Source organism: Dipodomys spectabilis, unplaced genomic scaffold, assembly GCF_019054845.1.
Source record: "Dipodomys spectabilis isolate Male_0828 unplaced genomic scaffold, ASM1905484v1 ptg000783l, whole genome shotgun sequence".
NCBI classification, from domain to species: domain Eukaryota; kingdom Metazoa; phylum Chordata; class Mammalia; order Rodentia; family Heteromyidae; genus Dipodomys; species Dipodomys spectabilis.
In genome coordinates, this window is record NW_024871460.1 from 7,568,673 (window position 1) to 7,585,743 (window position 17,071).

Consider the following 17,071-nt stretch of genomic DNA (forward strand, 5'->3'; position numbering starts at 1 on the left):
GGGAGCATAACAAATATGGTTAGAGCATTCATGGGACTAGAGTCAAGCTAAATGGTGATTAGACAGATTGATCAATGAACTTTTATTAAGAAAGGTAGGTGTTAGAATAGCCACATGCTTGTTGGCTATTTACCTTGTGAATTCATCTCATCCTACACAAAAGCAACTGGCATGTAACTTGTTTCCCCATAGAGTGGCCTGCCCCAATTATGGTGCCCTAACAGTGCTCAGCTATTTGCAGTCTGTTTTGAACTTTGAGATTCTTTTGGTGTTCTGTGTTCCCATGGATAAACAGATCTCCTGCGGGGTAGATTTAAGCTTGAGCCTGTCCTGGAGCTTGAACTCAGGACCTATGCACTCTGTCTCAGCTTTTCTGCCCAAGGCTATAGTACTCTACCACTGGAGCCACAGCTCCACTTCCCGCTTTTTTGGTTGATTAACGAGGTAAGAATCTCAAAGACTTTCTTCAGACGGTAATCCTTTGATCTCAGCCTCCTGAATTGCTAGGATTGCAGGCATGAGCCACCAGTTCCCAGCTGGGTAGATATTTTTGACTGGGAGCCATCTGTTTTCTCTAGGTAGCATTGAATTTTCATGCTCTGAATCACTGACTGATTTTTACTTTCAGCACGGAGACGCTCCCAATTATCTTTTTTTCTAAAGTAGTGTTGAAAACAATAAGACTTCTCCCACATGTTTTATGAGATTATCTAGTATAAGATTCCCCAGATTCTTGAAACTCTGTCTCCATCCAAGCTCCTGGCAATCTGTTTAATCCTCACCTCACCTCTCTTCTGGCCAACAATTCCAGTGGGCTGTGTGGTGCCTGTTCTTTTTCCCTCAAACTCAATACCTTAGGATTGCACCATCTACTGAACTATTTGCCCTTTTATGTGGGTTTAGGCTCTGTATTGTAGGGCCAAGCCCTGGGCCCACTCTGAAGACTGGGTAAGATTATGTATTATAGCCATGTTGGTAAAGCAAGTTCATAAACAAAGGAAACAGGTCCCTTTAAATCCAGAAGTTGAGAACATAAGGAAGAAACAATGCTGTATCCTTCTCATCCTCCATCTTAAAATGTCTTAGCTAGACACCAGTGGCTCACACCTGTAGTCCTACCTAGCTACTCAGGAGGCTGATATCTGAGTATCTCAGTTCGAAGCCAGCCTAGCTACTCAGGAGGCTGAGATCTGAGTATCTCAGTTCGAAGCCAGCCCAGGAAGGTAAGTCTGTGAGACTCTTATCTCTATTAAACTCATCAGAAAAGGCTGGAAGTGGCATTGTGGCTCAAGTGGTAGAGCACTAGCCTTGAACAAAAGAAGGTCAGGGACAGCCCACAGTGCCCAAGGCCCAGCATTCAAGCCCCAAGACCGCCCTCCTCCCCCCCCAAAAAATTCATGTCTAGCCTTGAATTCAAAATTGATGTGTTGTGCTGCTTTGGCTGCAAAAATTCTATTTTGAATTTATAGACCTTGTCTTTGCAGTTTTCCCCTGTAGGCTGAACAAGGGAAAGGTCAGGGCGCTGCTAAGCTGCCAGCTAATGGTTTTTGCGTTGCTCAGTGGACATGTAAACACTAGCAGGAGAATTGCTGCAGGCTGAGATTTCCAAATGCTATGTGCATGGGTTTGCTGATCGCTTTCTAGTTTTGTTTTATTTTGAAAGTCTAAGCAAGATTTCAAAAAGAAGGAAAAGAAACCCTAGTTTCTTTTTCTGTCCTAGTTGACAGCCTGTGGGAGTCACCCCTACAGCCACTTTTGCTCTAGGTGAATCCCAGGAGATCTCAGATAGGTTAGCCTGGTATTTCCCATCTCCAGTGTCTGAAGATCTCTTGTAGCTTCAGACCTGTGGCCTGGATTAGAGAGGAAACCTGTTCATGAGCTGGCTCCTTGATGGATGCATCACTTGAGCTTCTTTGGGCTGCTCTGATTGGTGGAGTGTACCTCTGACAGCCAGTCAGGTGTCTTCTTTTCCCCATTCCCTTTGTCTCCAGTGTTGAGCTGCTTCATTCCTGGCTTTGTGCCTTCAAAGTCAGCGGCAAGTATGTCGTGGCTCTCAGGTGTGTAATTGTGAGTTCAGCTAGCTGTCATCACCACTGACACAACTCCCGGAGGAAACTGGTGAAAAGTGTGCTTGTCATATGTGTCCCTACATTCACTTTGAGGTTCTTCCCAAACCTGAGACAGGCAGGGCAGGTGGCCGAAGGCTCCTGTACAGTCAGGCCAGTGAGAAAAGACCATCTGACATCCATCGTGGGCAACATACTTAACCTTTCTGTATCCCAGAGTCCATGCTATTTATAAGAGACAAGTGTTACCAATATGAAATGAAATCATGTACAGAAAGGACATGGGACGTTTCTTGGCACATATATGTAGTGGGTTTTTTTTTTTTTTAATTAGTTACTGTATGGTACATTCAACACAAAAAAGCAACCTGTGATTATTATAAAGTGGCCTTTCTGGCCTCCATTTTTCCTATAGATCCCCTCCCTACAAATTTGGCTATACATGGATCTTGCCTCAAATTTACTCACACACTACCTTCACAACTTTCCTAAATCTGAGCTACAGGTGCTATTGTTTATTTAAAATTATCCTTCCAAGCAATATTATATTTTAATAAAATTATCTATAGATAACCAGATATATAGTGATAGATCATTTTTATATCTGCTATGGGTGTAGCTCCATACACATATATATGTGTGCTATCTATTCTATGCTAGAATAGATACATAGATATTTGCATGTTTCCTACGATGATCTGGCCTCACAGGGGTATGTCTCACACATGGAATCACTGTTCTCTGGTCACTGGTTGTCTCTTGTGTCACTTTGTCCTTGGTTCCCTGTCTGTAATGCCCAGTTTCTATCTGTGCCTACCAAGGTTCTGCAGAAGTGTAGTTTCTCCTTCTCTCCAGTGTCCTGGAATCTTTCATTTCCAGCTAAAACTAGTCATCTGGTTCTCGATGTCTTTAGATTTTCTCAAAGGCAAGATCTGCATCTTATTTATCTTTGTCCTCCCTTTGATCAACAAGGTCCTGATACCCTGTAGGTACCAATAAGGGTTGAACAAATGAGCCATCACTGATGAGAGATGGAAGTCTTTCAACATACAGGGATGACAATGGTAGTCAAGAATTCTTTATGCTGTTGAGGATAGGGAAATTTTTCTGAAGAAATCGAGACTCTAAAATTACCTCTCCTTTCATCCCCTCCTTCCTGCCTACTTCCTACCTTCTTCCCAGGTTATGAGCAGCCGGTTTCTACCCTATGACAACATCATCACAGATGCTGTGCTCAGCCTTGATGAAGACACTGTGCTTTCAACAACCGAGGTAAGAACCATGCCTGGAGGTAGAGGGGCGGGATGCTCTTCACTAAGGTCCTAGAAGTCCCCAGGTGGTAACTCTTCTTTGCCCTTGCCTTAGTGGAAATGGAAAACATTTTTCAAAGCTTCCTGCAGAATTGGTTTTAATTAGCCCAAATCCTGTTAGCACCTTGCCACCACCTAGCACTCTGATGAGGGCACTTTTCCTTTTGTTTTCTCTGCTAATTAGCTCCTCATTTGCATGACTGTTCCTCACCTCTCCCCTTCTGCCTTTCCTCCCTTTTCTGTTTTTAGCCAGCACAGCTGTGGGCAGGTGTGTGGAACCACAGTGGTTTTGGGGGGGTGGGGGGCTGTTTCGCTGATTGTTGTTCAATGCAAGCCATTGCATCCCTTCCCCAGTTATCCCTGCACCCTGTGTATTGTCTCTGGGGACATGATTCTGGGTTCCAAATGAAGTTGCTATTGTTTGTTGTTGTCTGTTGTCTTGGTCTGAATCATACCACACCCACACATGTTAAGAGCAGACCATTTCATTTTAAGACTAAGATGGAGACACATGGTGTTTTGTACATTCAGATATTTATGCCCAAAATAAGATTGCCCAAAGAGTACATATGAAGAAGAGAGAGCAGAAGGAAAATAGATATGATAGAAAACCAGTTTTTTACAATGCAAGGAAGTATTGATCGCTAAAACCTTACTTGAAGCCGTAGTTGATCTCAAAGATAGCTGTACAAGATTGTAGTGAATCAGAAAGCATAGAGGCTTAACTAAGTTTCCTTTCCTGTCCCTTTCTTCTCATTTTATCTTTAATGTTTTTCCATTCAGTGTAGACATTGGCTCATTTTATTTTTAATGTTTTTCCATTCAGTGTAGACATTGGCTCCAACCAGCATGAGTTCCATTCTGATTCTCGGGATAAAGGGTGGTGATGACCAAGTTCAAATTCCATGGCTGCTTCTGAACTCTCCTCAGATAGTCTTGAACAGACACTATGCACTAGAGCAACTTAAATAACCCCAGGACAAAATAGCCTGGGCTTCACCTTGTTCACATACTTTATACATAGCAAAAGCTCTATAAATACCTGTTGAATGGATGTTTTGGGGGATGTGTGATACGTGGATTAAAAGAGTGAACACACAGCCAATTTTGTCATGTGCATCAGCAGGGAAGGTGCTGTTGTGATGAAGATATGCTTAACATCCAAAGGGAGGGATGGCTATGAAATACAAGCCGTGGGAGCCTACTTAAGTTATACTATCCCTGCTTGTATCTGTCAAAGTCCTGGCAACAAACAGAATTCAAAGCAAATGATTCAAATGAAAAGATTTTTAGATTACTTGAGGAGAGTGGGTGGGGTTGACAGAGCCCATAAGAAGTGCTGAGGAGGCTGATGATGAGTAGCAAGCACAGAAAGCTGTTTCTATCCCCAAGGCTTAAAGGGACAAGAGAAAGAAAGAAAGATGGAGATTTCCAAAGTTCCTGAAAGATGGAGCTAGCAGGGAGGCCTCCATACAGGCCACGCTCACATAAAAGTGCTGCTGCTGTCAGAGCTCTAGGGACATGGGAGGAAAGGAACAGGGAAGATTCCTGACTTCCCTTCCATCTCATCTCTAGCTGAGGACTCCCATTGACTTGACCTAACCAGATATTGTCTCGTAAGAAAGACCAGGCAGTGCCGTCTAGATGTATCAGACAACGTCTCATTGCTGTTACATAATCTAAAGGAGGAGAGATTTTTGTTTTTATGACTCTGGGTTTCAGAAGTTTCAGTCCATCATGGAACAGAAGGCATGGTAGAACACAGAAGCTCACACCACGGTCAGGGAAAAGAGAGAGGGAGGTGATAATGCATGGCTTTCCCCTTCCCCTATTTATTCCATCCAGACTCTCAGCACTATGATGGTGTGGCCTATCATTAGGGTGAGTCTTCTTTTCATAGTCAGTTATCTCTGGAATTACCTTATAGAAACACCCGGAGTTGTTGCTTTACAAATCTCCTAGGCATCTCTCAATCTAGCAAGTTGACAGTCAAGAGTAACCTTCATGCTAGGGTTCCATCAATCCAGGGCACAGAGCAGGGCATCTCAGCGGGCAAACGGCAAAAAGCAGCACATTCTCATGGTGAATGAATGGTCATGATTCATCTTAAGGTATTATCCTATGACCTGGATTATGATGTGTCATGTATCTTCCCTTGGGCAATATAGCATCACTCTAAGCTTTACTATTTCCTGTGCCATGCAGAAGTAACTCTGGGGTACTGCAATGCATTTTTGTGCTGGTGAATTTCCTTTTAAAGATTAGCAATTGCAGCCACTCAATGCATGCTGGGAGGACCATGTGTTATATGTAAAGTAATTAGAAGTCAACGTGGGTTGAAAATAATATGTAAATTTAAGAGGCTGGCATTCTGGTTTGCTTTTGCCTGCTGCTCAGTGGCGTAGTGTGTTGTCTAAAATGTGCGTGGGCAGGGATTTCTCTATTCCCTCTTTTTAGGTGAATAAATGTTGGTTCAACTTTCCTCCTTTTGAAGGGTTCTTACCTTATATAAATGTGTCTCTACAGTATTAAAGATAGATTAAAAAAAAAAAGAACATCTCATAAAGGGTAGTAGATATACTTGGTTATTTACATTTATGAGTTGCTACAAACCCTCAAAAGAAAACAGATGTTGATTTTTTAAGAAAAGAGGCCTTAAGCTGACCTTTGCCTTCTTTGATGTGTTAATGATCTGCATGAAAGCAATGCTATCAGAAGAATCATAGTTTTATCTGAATTTACTTGTGAGCTCCTTTGAAATGACTTGAAACAGCTTTGAGATAGTAAGAAATTCATGTGATGAAAACACCCCCATTGGGTTCAGTAGTAGTTTCCAGGCCATGTGTTTTCTTTTCAAAGAATAATGGAAAACCCCAAAGAGTGCTAACAGCCTGGTGGCTTCTTTGATGCCCTATGCCATTGGTTGGGCCTATCAGTAGCCAACTCCAATGAGGAGGAGGGGCTTATCACAGACATTTCAGTTTTCTAGCAAATGCTGCCCACCCACCCCCTGCTGTCTTCTCAATTTTGAGATATTTTCTTCCTACCATGTTTTCTTAACATACACGACACCTTCGCTTTTCCTTTTATGCTCCCAGAAGGATGCTTTTATGAACAAGTCCTAATAAGTCTTTTCTTATCTCGAGATAATTTTTTAAGTCAGGATTTTGTAAAGGAACAGAGCCAGTAGAGATTTTTTTTTTTTTTAATGAGGAGTTGCTTCCCAGAATGAAGAGGCTGTGAAGTTTGTCATCTGCTATCCCTAAGCTGAAGAAGTAGCGGGAAGGCTGGTGGTATAATCCCAGTCAGTCAGAAGCCCTGAGAACCAGGAAGGCCAATAGTTCGGTTCTAGTCTAATGGCAGGAGGCAGGAGAAGATGTCCCAGTGGGAACAGATGTTTGTTACTGGAAGGTCAGCATAGCTAATCAGCCTCCATCTCTGTGAGCAGCCTGAGTAGCCGAACAAAAGGAATTCAGGCAAGATACTCATGTAGTGAGAGTCACAGACGCATATATTTTAAAAAGAATATGCTTGTTTTTCTTTCGCACCTGTATTGGGGCTTGAAATCAGAGCCTGGGAACTGTCCCTTCACTTTTGCTCTCAAGGCTGACACTCTGCCATATGAATGACAGCTCTACTTCTGGGTTGTATTTTTTCTGGTTACTCAGAGTATCATGGACTTTGCCATGGCTAGCTTCTAAACCAAGATTCTCAGATCTCAGCCTCCCGAGTAGTGAGGCTTACAGGTGTGAGTCTCCACCAGCACTTGGAGGAATAGTCTTTCAACAGACTCAAAGTGAATTGTCTCTAGTGTGAAAATGATTTTTGCGGTGGCACCAGTGTTACTGAAGTAAAAGGGGCTTGAATAAGAAGCTGCTCTCTGAAAGCAGCCTATGGGACAGAATCACATGCTAAGACTGAGGGAGGGTTATTGAATTCATTTGGTCTTCAGGACATGGTTTACGGACCTGGGTAGGTAAGTTATGGATCTCCTGTTTTAGAACTATTTGTTGATCTTTCTTAGGCTAGAATGAAACCTATCATCAGTCCTTAGTTGGGTTGAATACTGACAAAAGCTCATCTTGCAACATTCTATGACTAGTAAACCACAGATAGTTGAAAGATAAATTATAGTGTTTTCCCTCAGAGACCTTGTCATCTCTCTCATCCTGTTTAGGTGTTTTGCCTTGTCCCATCCTTCATGGCTAGATGGTGCCTGTCAAGTTCTCTCCCGCCTTTCCAGTCAGGACTCAATGTGTTGCGTGGTATCCACTCACTTTGGGGTTGGCCACTGTTCCCATCGAGAAATATTCTCACAAACCCACTCAGAAATCATCTTTAATCTAAGTACTTGGTGCAGTCAAGTTGGCACGCAAAATCAGCCATCACAGAGACTGAATTAGAATTTCATATAAATTTGAATACAAAGCTGTATATGAAAACGGTGACTGTTGTAATGTTCATTCAGTTTGCATTGTTGTAAAGAATTTCAGACACTTAGTGCATACTTCTTACATTCTCTTTTAACTTACTTAATATATGTAGAATTGCTGTATTCTGCATGTATATTTTATTACATAAGCTGAAATAAATTAATTACACACATATACACACTGAGCAACATAATCTGAGGCAGTGGTTTCAAAATGATGGCTTGTGTGCATACAGAAAATAGTTTTATATGGTTTATTACAGACATATTGCATTTTTTATTCTTCTTAAAAAGTAATAATCCAGTAATCACTGGATTATCCAGTAATCACTGACATTTTTTTCCTGAGAGAGAGGCGGGGGAAGGGAGGGAGGATAATATTTCCTAAATAATCATGCATGTGTTATGGGAAATACAGCAAAAAGCTTGGGAAATAATTGAACTTATTTGCTCTGTATTTTTATTTTATTGAGATAATATTCACGTAACATATATTCATATTACATAAAATTACCATGTCACAGTATGAAACTCATGGTGTTTGTTCACAATGTGTTCAATCACCATCACCTGTCTTCTTCCAAAACAGTGTGTGTTTGTGTGTATATGTGTATACATACCACTACTAGGGCTTGAACTCAGGGCCTTTCACTCTTATTTGGTTTTCACATTCACAACTGGAATTCTACCACTTGAGCCACGCTCTACTTTCAGATTTATTTCTGGTTAATATGCAGATAAGAGTCTCACAAATTTGTCTGCCTGGGCTGACTTCAAAGTGTGAGTCTCAGATCTTAGCCTCCTGAATAGCTAGAATAATTGGTAGGAGCCATAGTATTCTGTCTTCCAAAACATTTTTATCACACACAAAGGAAATCCTGAACCCAATAAGCCATCTCTTCCTACTTTGGCAACCACCACTCTGTTTCCTGGTCTGTGGATTTTCCTATTGTGGGCATTTCATATACATGGATCCCTGTGATATGGACCCTTTAAAACCTGATTTCTTTCACTGAATGTAATGCTTTTGAAGTCCATCCAGGTTTTAGTAATTATCGATATTTCAGTGCTTATAAGAACAGAAGGCAGGTACTTCTGAACTTTTTTATTGCTGCATAGTATTCCTTTTGGCTACATGGTACTTCATTGTGTAGTTCTATAGTATAGTTTCCACTCATCAGTTGATGTAATGTGGATTGTTTTTACCTTTTGGCTGTTGTGAATGCTTACTTCCTTCTTGAAGCTCTTTGGCAGGTTCTGAACGTGGCACTTAGTCCTCCAAGTCACTGTCACAGTTCTAGGACTTGAAATATTTGCCAAATCATGAGATTTCCATTTAAAATGCTTACCAAGAAAAAAATAGAGTGGAGGCTGCAGGATTCATTGTTATCTGTGTGTAAGATATCTTGCTTTCAGGCTGGGGTGTGACTTAAGTGGTAGAGCACCAGCCAAGCAAGCAAACCAAGCAAGCTAAGCAAGCTCGGCAAGCTGAGTTCAAACCCCAGTTACTGGCACCTCTGCGTAAGAGAGATCAGAAAACAAGATGCATAGATGGAACCAGATTTTTTTTTTAATTTAAATCTTGATCCTGCCATTTCCTATATAAACAAATGACTTATCCTTTATATGTTTTTTCCTCTCTGTCAATTGAGTATATAAAAGTATCTACCACAGGAATAATTGTGAGAATAAAATGACTTAAACTATGTCAGTACCTATTCCATGGGCCCTGTCCAATTGTAAGCATTCTTTGACTATGAACATCTAATCACTTGATGTTATTTATTTTATCTTGTTATTTAATTTATCTTGTTATTTATTTTCTACTTAGTGTTTTTATTGATGACTCTTCAAATGATGATAGTCAGGAGTGAGCTCGTACCTTGAGAGATTACAGGAAGTTCAGGAATAGCTGAACTTGGGTTCTTTCAAGCACTGGACAGTCACTTAGCTGCCTTTCCTGAGAATCATCCTGTGGCTTCACCCAGCCTTGTCCCAACTTAGCGATTTCACTGTGGATGCTTTTTCTAGCATTTGATCCATCTTCATATCTGAGATGCCTGAAATTGGTTTTTGTTTGGGAACTCTTCTCTGTCTTTATGTTAAAACTGTGCTCTTTAAAAAAGAAAAAAAAAGAAAAACACTTGTCTCTTGCCCTTAAGAGGATGCTTTAATTGTAGTCTCTTGGGCTTTGTTCTATGCTGGTTAGGATGTGCGTTGTATATTCATTCGCTGGATGTACGCAGGAAATCTGTTCTCCTTTATAAAACAGATGCTGCTTTGGTGCCTCCTGGGTATTAAGAGTGGCGTACACCTTTAGAGGGTGTAGGAGGGGAAGCAACTGGGTTTCTTGGCTTGTATTTTAGCTTGAACAGACTGGATTTCTAAAGGACATAGTAGCAAACTTTTATTTCCACACTAACCTGGTTTTCTTTAACAGAAATCATTTAAATGTGCATAATTACAGGGCAAAATGTCAAGCAGTCAGTTTAATTTGCTGATAAATACGTGGAGTTAATGTTTCGAAACAGTCCTGGGATTCTACATGATGAATTAGCAGGGTAAGGTAATGTTTTGTTGACGTTTGTTAACACTGTTGATTGCTTGTTTGGCTTGTGTTCTATGTTGCAGGTGGATTTTGCCTTCACAGTGTGGCAGAGCTTCCCAGAGAGGATTGTGGGGTACCCAGCACGCAGCCATTTCTGGGATAACTCGAAGGAGCGGTGGGGGTACACATCCAAGTGGACGAATGACTATTCCATGGTGTTAACAGGAGCTGCTATTTACCACAAGTGAGCAGTGTTCCCATGTCTCTTAGAGATTTGCTAGAGTTCTTTCTCCTACTCTGTGGTAATGCCTAAGTAGGAACCTAGGCCAACTCTTGTTGACAACTGTAACAAAATTAATCTGTATACTTGCTTAAGTTTTGTTGATGTGGCCAAAGTTGTGTGTGTGTGTGTGTGTGTGTGTGTGTGTGTGTGTGTGTGTGTGCGTGCGCAGTAGATCTGGATCTTGAACTCTAGGCCTGGGTACTGTCCCTGAGCTTTTTTTCATTTTTTTATTTTTTATTTCTCACTTGAGCTAGAGTACCGCTTCTGTGGTTTTCTTGTTTTTGTTTTTGTTTTGTGATTAATTGGAGATAAGAGTCTCACAGACTTTCCTGCTGAAGCTAGTTTCGAACTATGATCCTCAGATCTTAGCCTCCTGCATAGTTAGGATTACAGACATGACTACTGGCGCCCAGCTCAAGGTATTTTTTTTTTAAAATAAAACCAATGAAATTTGTTGGCTTATTGCGTTTCCAGGAATTTAGGGAGAGTAGCATTTTCAGTTAAGCAGACATGAGAATAATAGAGACAAAAGTCGTGGCATTTAACTGAAATAGAATTAGTTTAATTTTTATCGTTATTATAAAGGTGATGGTCAGAGGTGTCATAGTTACATAAGTTAGGGAAAGTGTTCCAAAAGTAAATTCTTATTTGAGCAGCTCCAGTCACTGTTGTAGATGCTGAAGTTCATCATTGAGTGAAGCAGAAAAAACTTCCCTTCCAGGTCAGCGCACATAGCTAACAAGGGGGGAGATACAGTAGGAAGTTCAAGAGATGTGGGAGACAGCAGAACACACAGTGGAATAAAGTAAGGACAGGAGTGGCAGAGATGGGGGAGGTTGGAATGTGACCTGGAGGCTCTTCACTGAGCCAAAGTCCTGGGAACAGTGACTGAAGACCAGAGGAAGTTAGCCAAGAGTGTTCTGTCATGAGGACTAGCTAGGATGCCCAGAGGCAAAATGTTGGGAGAACCATCAAGAAGGACTATGTGACTATTGACCAGAATAGAATGGGGAAGAGAAGGACCAAGAAAAGTCTAGACATACAGGTTCTAGAAGACTTGACCATTTCCCCTAAGAGACCTGGGAACCAGTGCAGGGATTTGAACAGAATTTGTCAAGGCTGTTATTGAAACATCTGCTCAGCATGCCATGTGGAGAACACTGTATAAGGGGGGAGCAGAAAAAAAGCAAAGAAATCTAATAGGAGCTGATTGAGGCAAAAGATGATAGAGCCTGGGACCAAGAAGTTGACAATGGTGATGAAAAGTGGTGACCACATGGTGAGCCTATTTTGAAGAAGCTTCAACACAATGTCCTAACTGATTGGGTGTAGGGTTTGATAACTCCCAAGCTTATTGATGAGGGTAGTAGAAAGATGGAAGCCATTAGTGGAAATGGGAAGTGCTACAGATGTCTTGAGTATTACAGAAAATGTAGGAGTTCAGTCTTGAGCATGTAAAGACATCTAAAAGGATATGTCACAAAATTTCATGGATGGAGATATATGTTGAGCACTTGCAAATATCTGAGCTTTAAAGCCAGTTGACTGGACCAGGGTAGTGAAAGTACTGACCATTAATATTTCTCCCAGCCTTTTGTCTTAATGAGACAAGAACACTGATCTTACCATAGCCTTAGAATTTTGCCTTCTTCTCAAGGATGGGGTTTAAAATGCCCAAGTATAAACTGGCCATTTGGGCTGATTAAACACTGATTTCAAGATTTCACCTTTTGAAAGTTCTTTATTCCCCATCCTTCTGCCACACCACACAGATGCATCTGATTCGTTCAAATGATTGTCTTATTTGTAAGTAACTTCTCTTGCTATCTATGTATTCAGTTTCTCTTTCTATTATTAATGCTATCGATTAAAGAAGGGTTGTGTGTTTAAAGTCTACTTGCCATTATGTAATGGTGGCCTCCTGTGAAACTCTCTTGGTTTTTATAGATATTATCACTACCTGTACTCCCATTACCTGCCAGCCAGCCTAAAAAACATGGTGGACCAACTGGCCAATTGTGAGGACATTCTCATGAATTTCCTGGTGTCTGCTGTGACAAAATTGCCTCCAATCAAAGTAACCCAGAAGAAGCAGTATAAGGAGACAATGATGGGACAGGTAAGAGTAAGAGATTGTTCTTCCCTTCCTTTGCTCACTTAACTGGTGGTCAGCTCAAGATGATAAGGACACATGTTCCTCCAGATACTTTATCTAGAAATACGATGAGAAGATACAGACATACAATACATACAGAAGATCTGTATGTGATTGACACTTGGAAAGACACAAGTCAAGAGTATCTTTATGTCAAGAGTAGAAAGCTCTGTGTGTGTGTGTGTGTGTGTGTGTGTGTGTGTGTGTGTGTGTTATGTTTTTTTCTTTTAATTTAAACTTTATTATAAAGATGAGTACAGAGGGGTTACAGTTACATAGGTCAGGTAATGAGTACATTTCTTTTTGAACAATGTCACCCCCTCTCTGATTTTCTCCCAGTGTTTTCCCTCTTGAACTCCCTACCCCCCCCCAAGTTGTATAATTCATTTCCAACATAGTGTCTTGTGTGTATCATTGCTTAATTAATTTACTCTTTGTCTCACATTTTCTGTGCTTCTCCCTCTCCTCCCCAAATCAGATAAACCTTTGTCTTGTATTTAAGACAAAGGTTACAGAAATCAAAAGCAGTGACAAAGGGAGTAAACCAAGGAGGAAGGGAGAGTTAACTACGAACAATACAATGAAAAAAAAAAACCTCTTGTTTTCAGTTCTTGGAGTTCATTTTGATAAGCCCTTGTGATCCTCTCCTAAGACTATCCTCCTTTGTTCCCACCATGTGAATCTTTAGTGTGCTGTTTAATTAATCATGTCCAAGTATAATTATTTGTCTTTTACTATCCATTGGATTTACATGTAGATTTATGGACACATTATAGTTATTACAAATGAGGGAAACCATGCAGCCTATGTTTCCTTGGGTCTGGCTTACTTTGCTTAAGAATGGAAAGCTTTTCTGAAACCTATCAAATGATATGAGAAAGACAGGCTTACCATCGACTAGACGGCATAAATAACAAATATTCATTCCTCAAAGTTCTGTAGGTTGGGGATTCTAAAATCAAGGCACCAGCAGATTTAGTATCCAGCAAGCTTCCCAATGCATAATTGTTTCTTCTGGCATCCATGTTAGATGGATGCTAATCCTATTCTTGAGTACTTCACCTTCTTGAGCTATTCATCTCCCAACTGCCTACCTGTAATATTATTATTTCAGAGATTAAGCTTAGAAGTATAAATTTAGAAGTACCTAAACATATGTAGTCCATATTGAATGTAAAGAAATTATGTCATTGTATTGTCATCACTATAGTGAGATGAGTATCCTTCATAGTCAAATACCAGGTATCACAGTACTGATTGTTCTGGAACCAGCATTTATAAGCTGTGGGAATATCAGTTACTTTCTGAAATTTGGTTTTGTGGCATTTTGCATAGATTTGCCTAATTCCTGGCCATTAGTTTAGTAAACATTAGTGTGACTAGTGAAATAAATGAATAACATGCGCTAAGCTTATACTTTGATCACTTCTTTCCCGGTGTTTGATGGTTGACTCAGAATAATGTTAAAATCCAGAGTCAATGATACTTGAGTGATTGAACTGGATATGTGTGTGTATGCGTATATGTATGTGCTTGAGTGCACAAACCCATATGGGTGCATATGCTCACACAGAATAAGAATGAACTGGAGCTCTTGGCAGAATTCTATTTACATACATATGTAAATAGAATATATATATATATAAATATATATATATATATATATATATATGTAAGCACTTTTGTCTGGATGTGGGGTCTGTACCTTTGGATGCAGAAATGACTCACCCACATCAATTTAGGAACAAAACAAGCAGCCTGTTGGGCCATTTCTTCCATCAGGAGCTCCACCAGACAGCTTAATCTGTTACCTTTCTTTGTTTTTTGTTTTTTTTTTCCTAAGAACATGTCTCCTAGTACAAATGCTAAAGAGTGGGTCCCGCATTCTTTCCCTTTCTAGCTTTCAGCAAATAACTAACTTCCTTAAAGTCTGTGAAGTGGGAGTACTGTGACTCAGGAGATACTTCACCTGGTTGTTGTGAAGCCCAGATGAGCTTCATAAAAACACTTTGCAAATAGTGTCAGGCTATTCTGCTTCTCAGAGGTAAAAACATTTGTATTTATCTTCGATGTTATGTTCAAGTATGTTGACACTCATAGTTTTGAAGACACTGAGTAATTCTCACACTAAAGTGTACCTTTCCATGAAAGTATGCTTCTAACAATGTGTCAAGGGGTAAATGAGTCACACACACACACACACACACACACACACACACACACACACACACACACACACACACACACACACATTTTTTGTAAACTGGTAAGTTGGGTATTTATTGAGTATCTAAAGCAACAAACTGACACAGGTGTCATTTCTGCCATGGTACAGTCTTACATGTACATTCTTCTATTTCTTTTTTCTTTTACTGTAAAGGTGATTTACAGAGGGGTTACAGTTACATTAGTAAGGAAATGAGTACAATTCTTGTCCAACATTGTTACCCACTCTCTTGTTTTATTCCTCTATCTCCTCCCCTCTCCTCCCTGGCCTCACACACAGACTTTAAAAGTCTGTGTTTTAAACATTCACAGATTTTTTTTCTCTGTAGTTGGGCACCCCATTTTCCCTTGTGTCATAAAAAAATCGTTGTTTGTAAAGTTTTTTTTTAAAGAAAGTGTGTTGTTCTCCTTCGATTTCAGCACTTACGCCATTGAAGGCTTTGTTTTTGTCAGTTCAATGTCAATCATCTACATGGCTTATAAATATTTCACCAGCCTTTAGGACAACTTACAGAGGTAAAAAGGCGGTCGCTATCTTTTTATACTTACCTAGAATAATCAGAAGTTCAATCATCATTTCAAACATAATCTTTTGGCATTGGAAGAGAAGGAAAGGCAACGATTCTTGGGTTAAGTGAGGAGCAGAGTTCTGAATTTTAGTGTCTAACAGATATACCTTCTAGATCACTAAATCTGGACTCATCGCCAGAAAACAGATTTTTAGATGCTATATGCTACTAGTATGAGTGAAGTAAGCATTTTATTTTGTTCTTTAACTACACATGTGACTCTTTAACAAAGGAGTCAGTGGGATCTTTATGAAGTCAGTGAAATGGGAGAAAGGAGAAAGGAACAAATAGATACTACATGGATAGTCATAATATTCGGTCCCAAGTACAAAAGCAAGCATTCTATTTAGTGACTAGAATAGTTGAGGTTCACTTAATATTAAGTTCATCACTCGCTGGCCACAGCATTGGTCTATGCAGAGAACCAGGTGTGTATTTAATAACAGGAATGAACTTCTCATGTCTTGGAAATCCCTCTTGGCAAACATCACTGAGCCTTGCGTGTCACCACCTGCATTGGTGGTGCAGCTTGGTGGCTACCCGCCAAGTTCTGCTGCTGTTAGCCTGGCTTGGTTTGCTGCAGCATTTCCCTTTCATTATACCCTCCTCTCATTCTCTTCCTTTCTCTCCTTTTCCCTAGACTTCTCGAGCTTCCCGTTGGGCTGACCCTGACCACTTTGCCCAGCGACAGAGCTGCATGAATACATTTGCCAGCTGGTTTGGCTACATGCCGCTGATCCACTCTCAGATGAGGCTGGACCCCGTCCTCTTTAAAGACCAGGTCTCTATTCTGAGGAAGAAATACCGAGACATTGAACGACTTTGAGAAATCCGACTGAGTGAGGGAGGGGAAGTGAGACGGGACCGGTGTCCAACCTCTCTCTCTTCCCAGTGCAGATCCGCCCCATCAGCGGAGCCAGATTGTGCCAAGCATCCAAATAAACTCTGATGAACAGAATAACAAAACAAAAAATGAAACACAAAAGGCCAATGAGAACTCAACTCCTGGCTCCTGGGACTGCACGGGACTGCTCACTCACCTCATCCGGCGTCTGTGTCCCAAGACTAGGTTGTGTACAGTTTAATTATGGAACATTAAATAATTATTTTTGAAATGATTGCTATGCAGGTTTAAACTTTTTTAATGATCAAAACTATTAAAAACCAGAGTTCTTTCTTTAATCAAAATTGTGTTGGTTGTGACTGTTTCAAAGCTGCTACTCCTCTTTTCCCAGACATTGCTGCCCTTGGTCACGCAGGGTTTCCTGCAGTTACAAAAGCTCCGACTTCATGGGAAACACAATGAGTCAGTCAACCCAGGGTCAAGAAACAACTGAGCATATGTTAAGAGAAGCTCACTATTCAACCTTGCCAGTGCAAATTGTTTGCCAATTTGAATTTTCAAATCCACTCGAACTTTTATATCTAAAATGTCGATGCATGACTTCCAGGTAGGCAGTTCTAACAGAACACGTTACGTTT

The 17,071-nt window shown here is 40.5% G+C and overlaps 1 protein-coding gene across 1 annotated transcript in view; it reads left to right on the forward strand.

Moving 5' to 3' along the window:
* Ext1 (exostosin glycosyltransferase 1) overlaps window positions 1-16,771 on the forward strand; it is a 276,731-nt gene extending 259,960 nt beyond the window's left edge. Inside the window, exons 8-11 of the mRNA XM_042673012.1 lie at window positions 3,249-3,338; window positions 10,440-10,600; window positions 12,587-12,758; window positions 16,230-16,771. Coding sequence (XP_042528946.1) covers window positions 3,249-3,338; window positions 10,440-10,600; window positions 12,587-12,758; window positions 16,230-16,415 — 609 coding nt within the window. The 3' untranslated portion in view covers window positions 16,416-16,771. The remainder of the gene's footprint in view (window positions 1-3,248; window positions 3,339-10,439; window positions 10,601-12,586; window positions 12,759-16,229) is intronic.
* The last annotated feature ends 300 nt before the right edge of the window (window positions 16,772-17,071 follow it).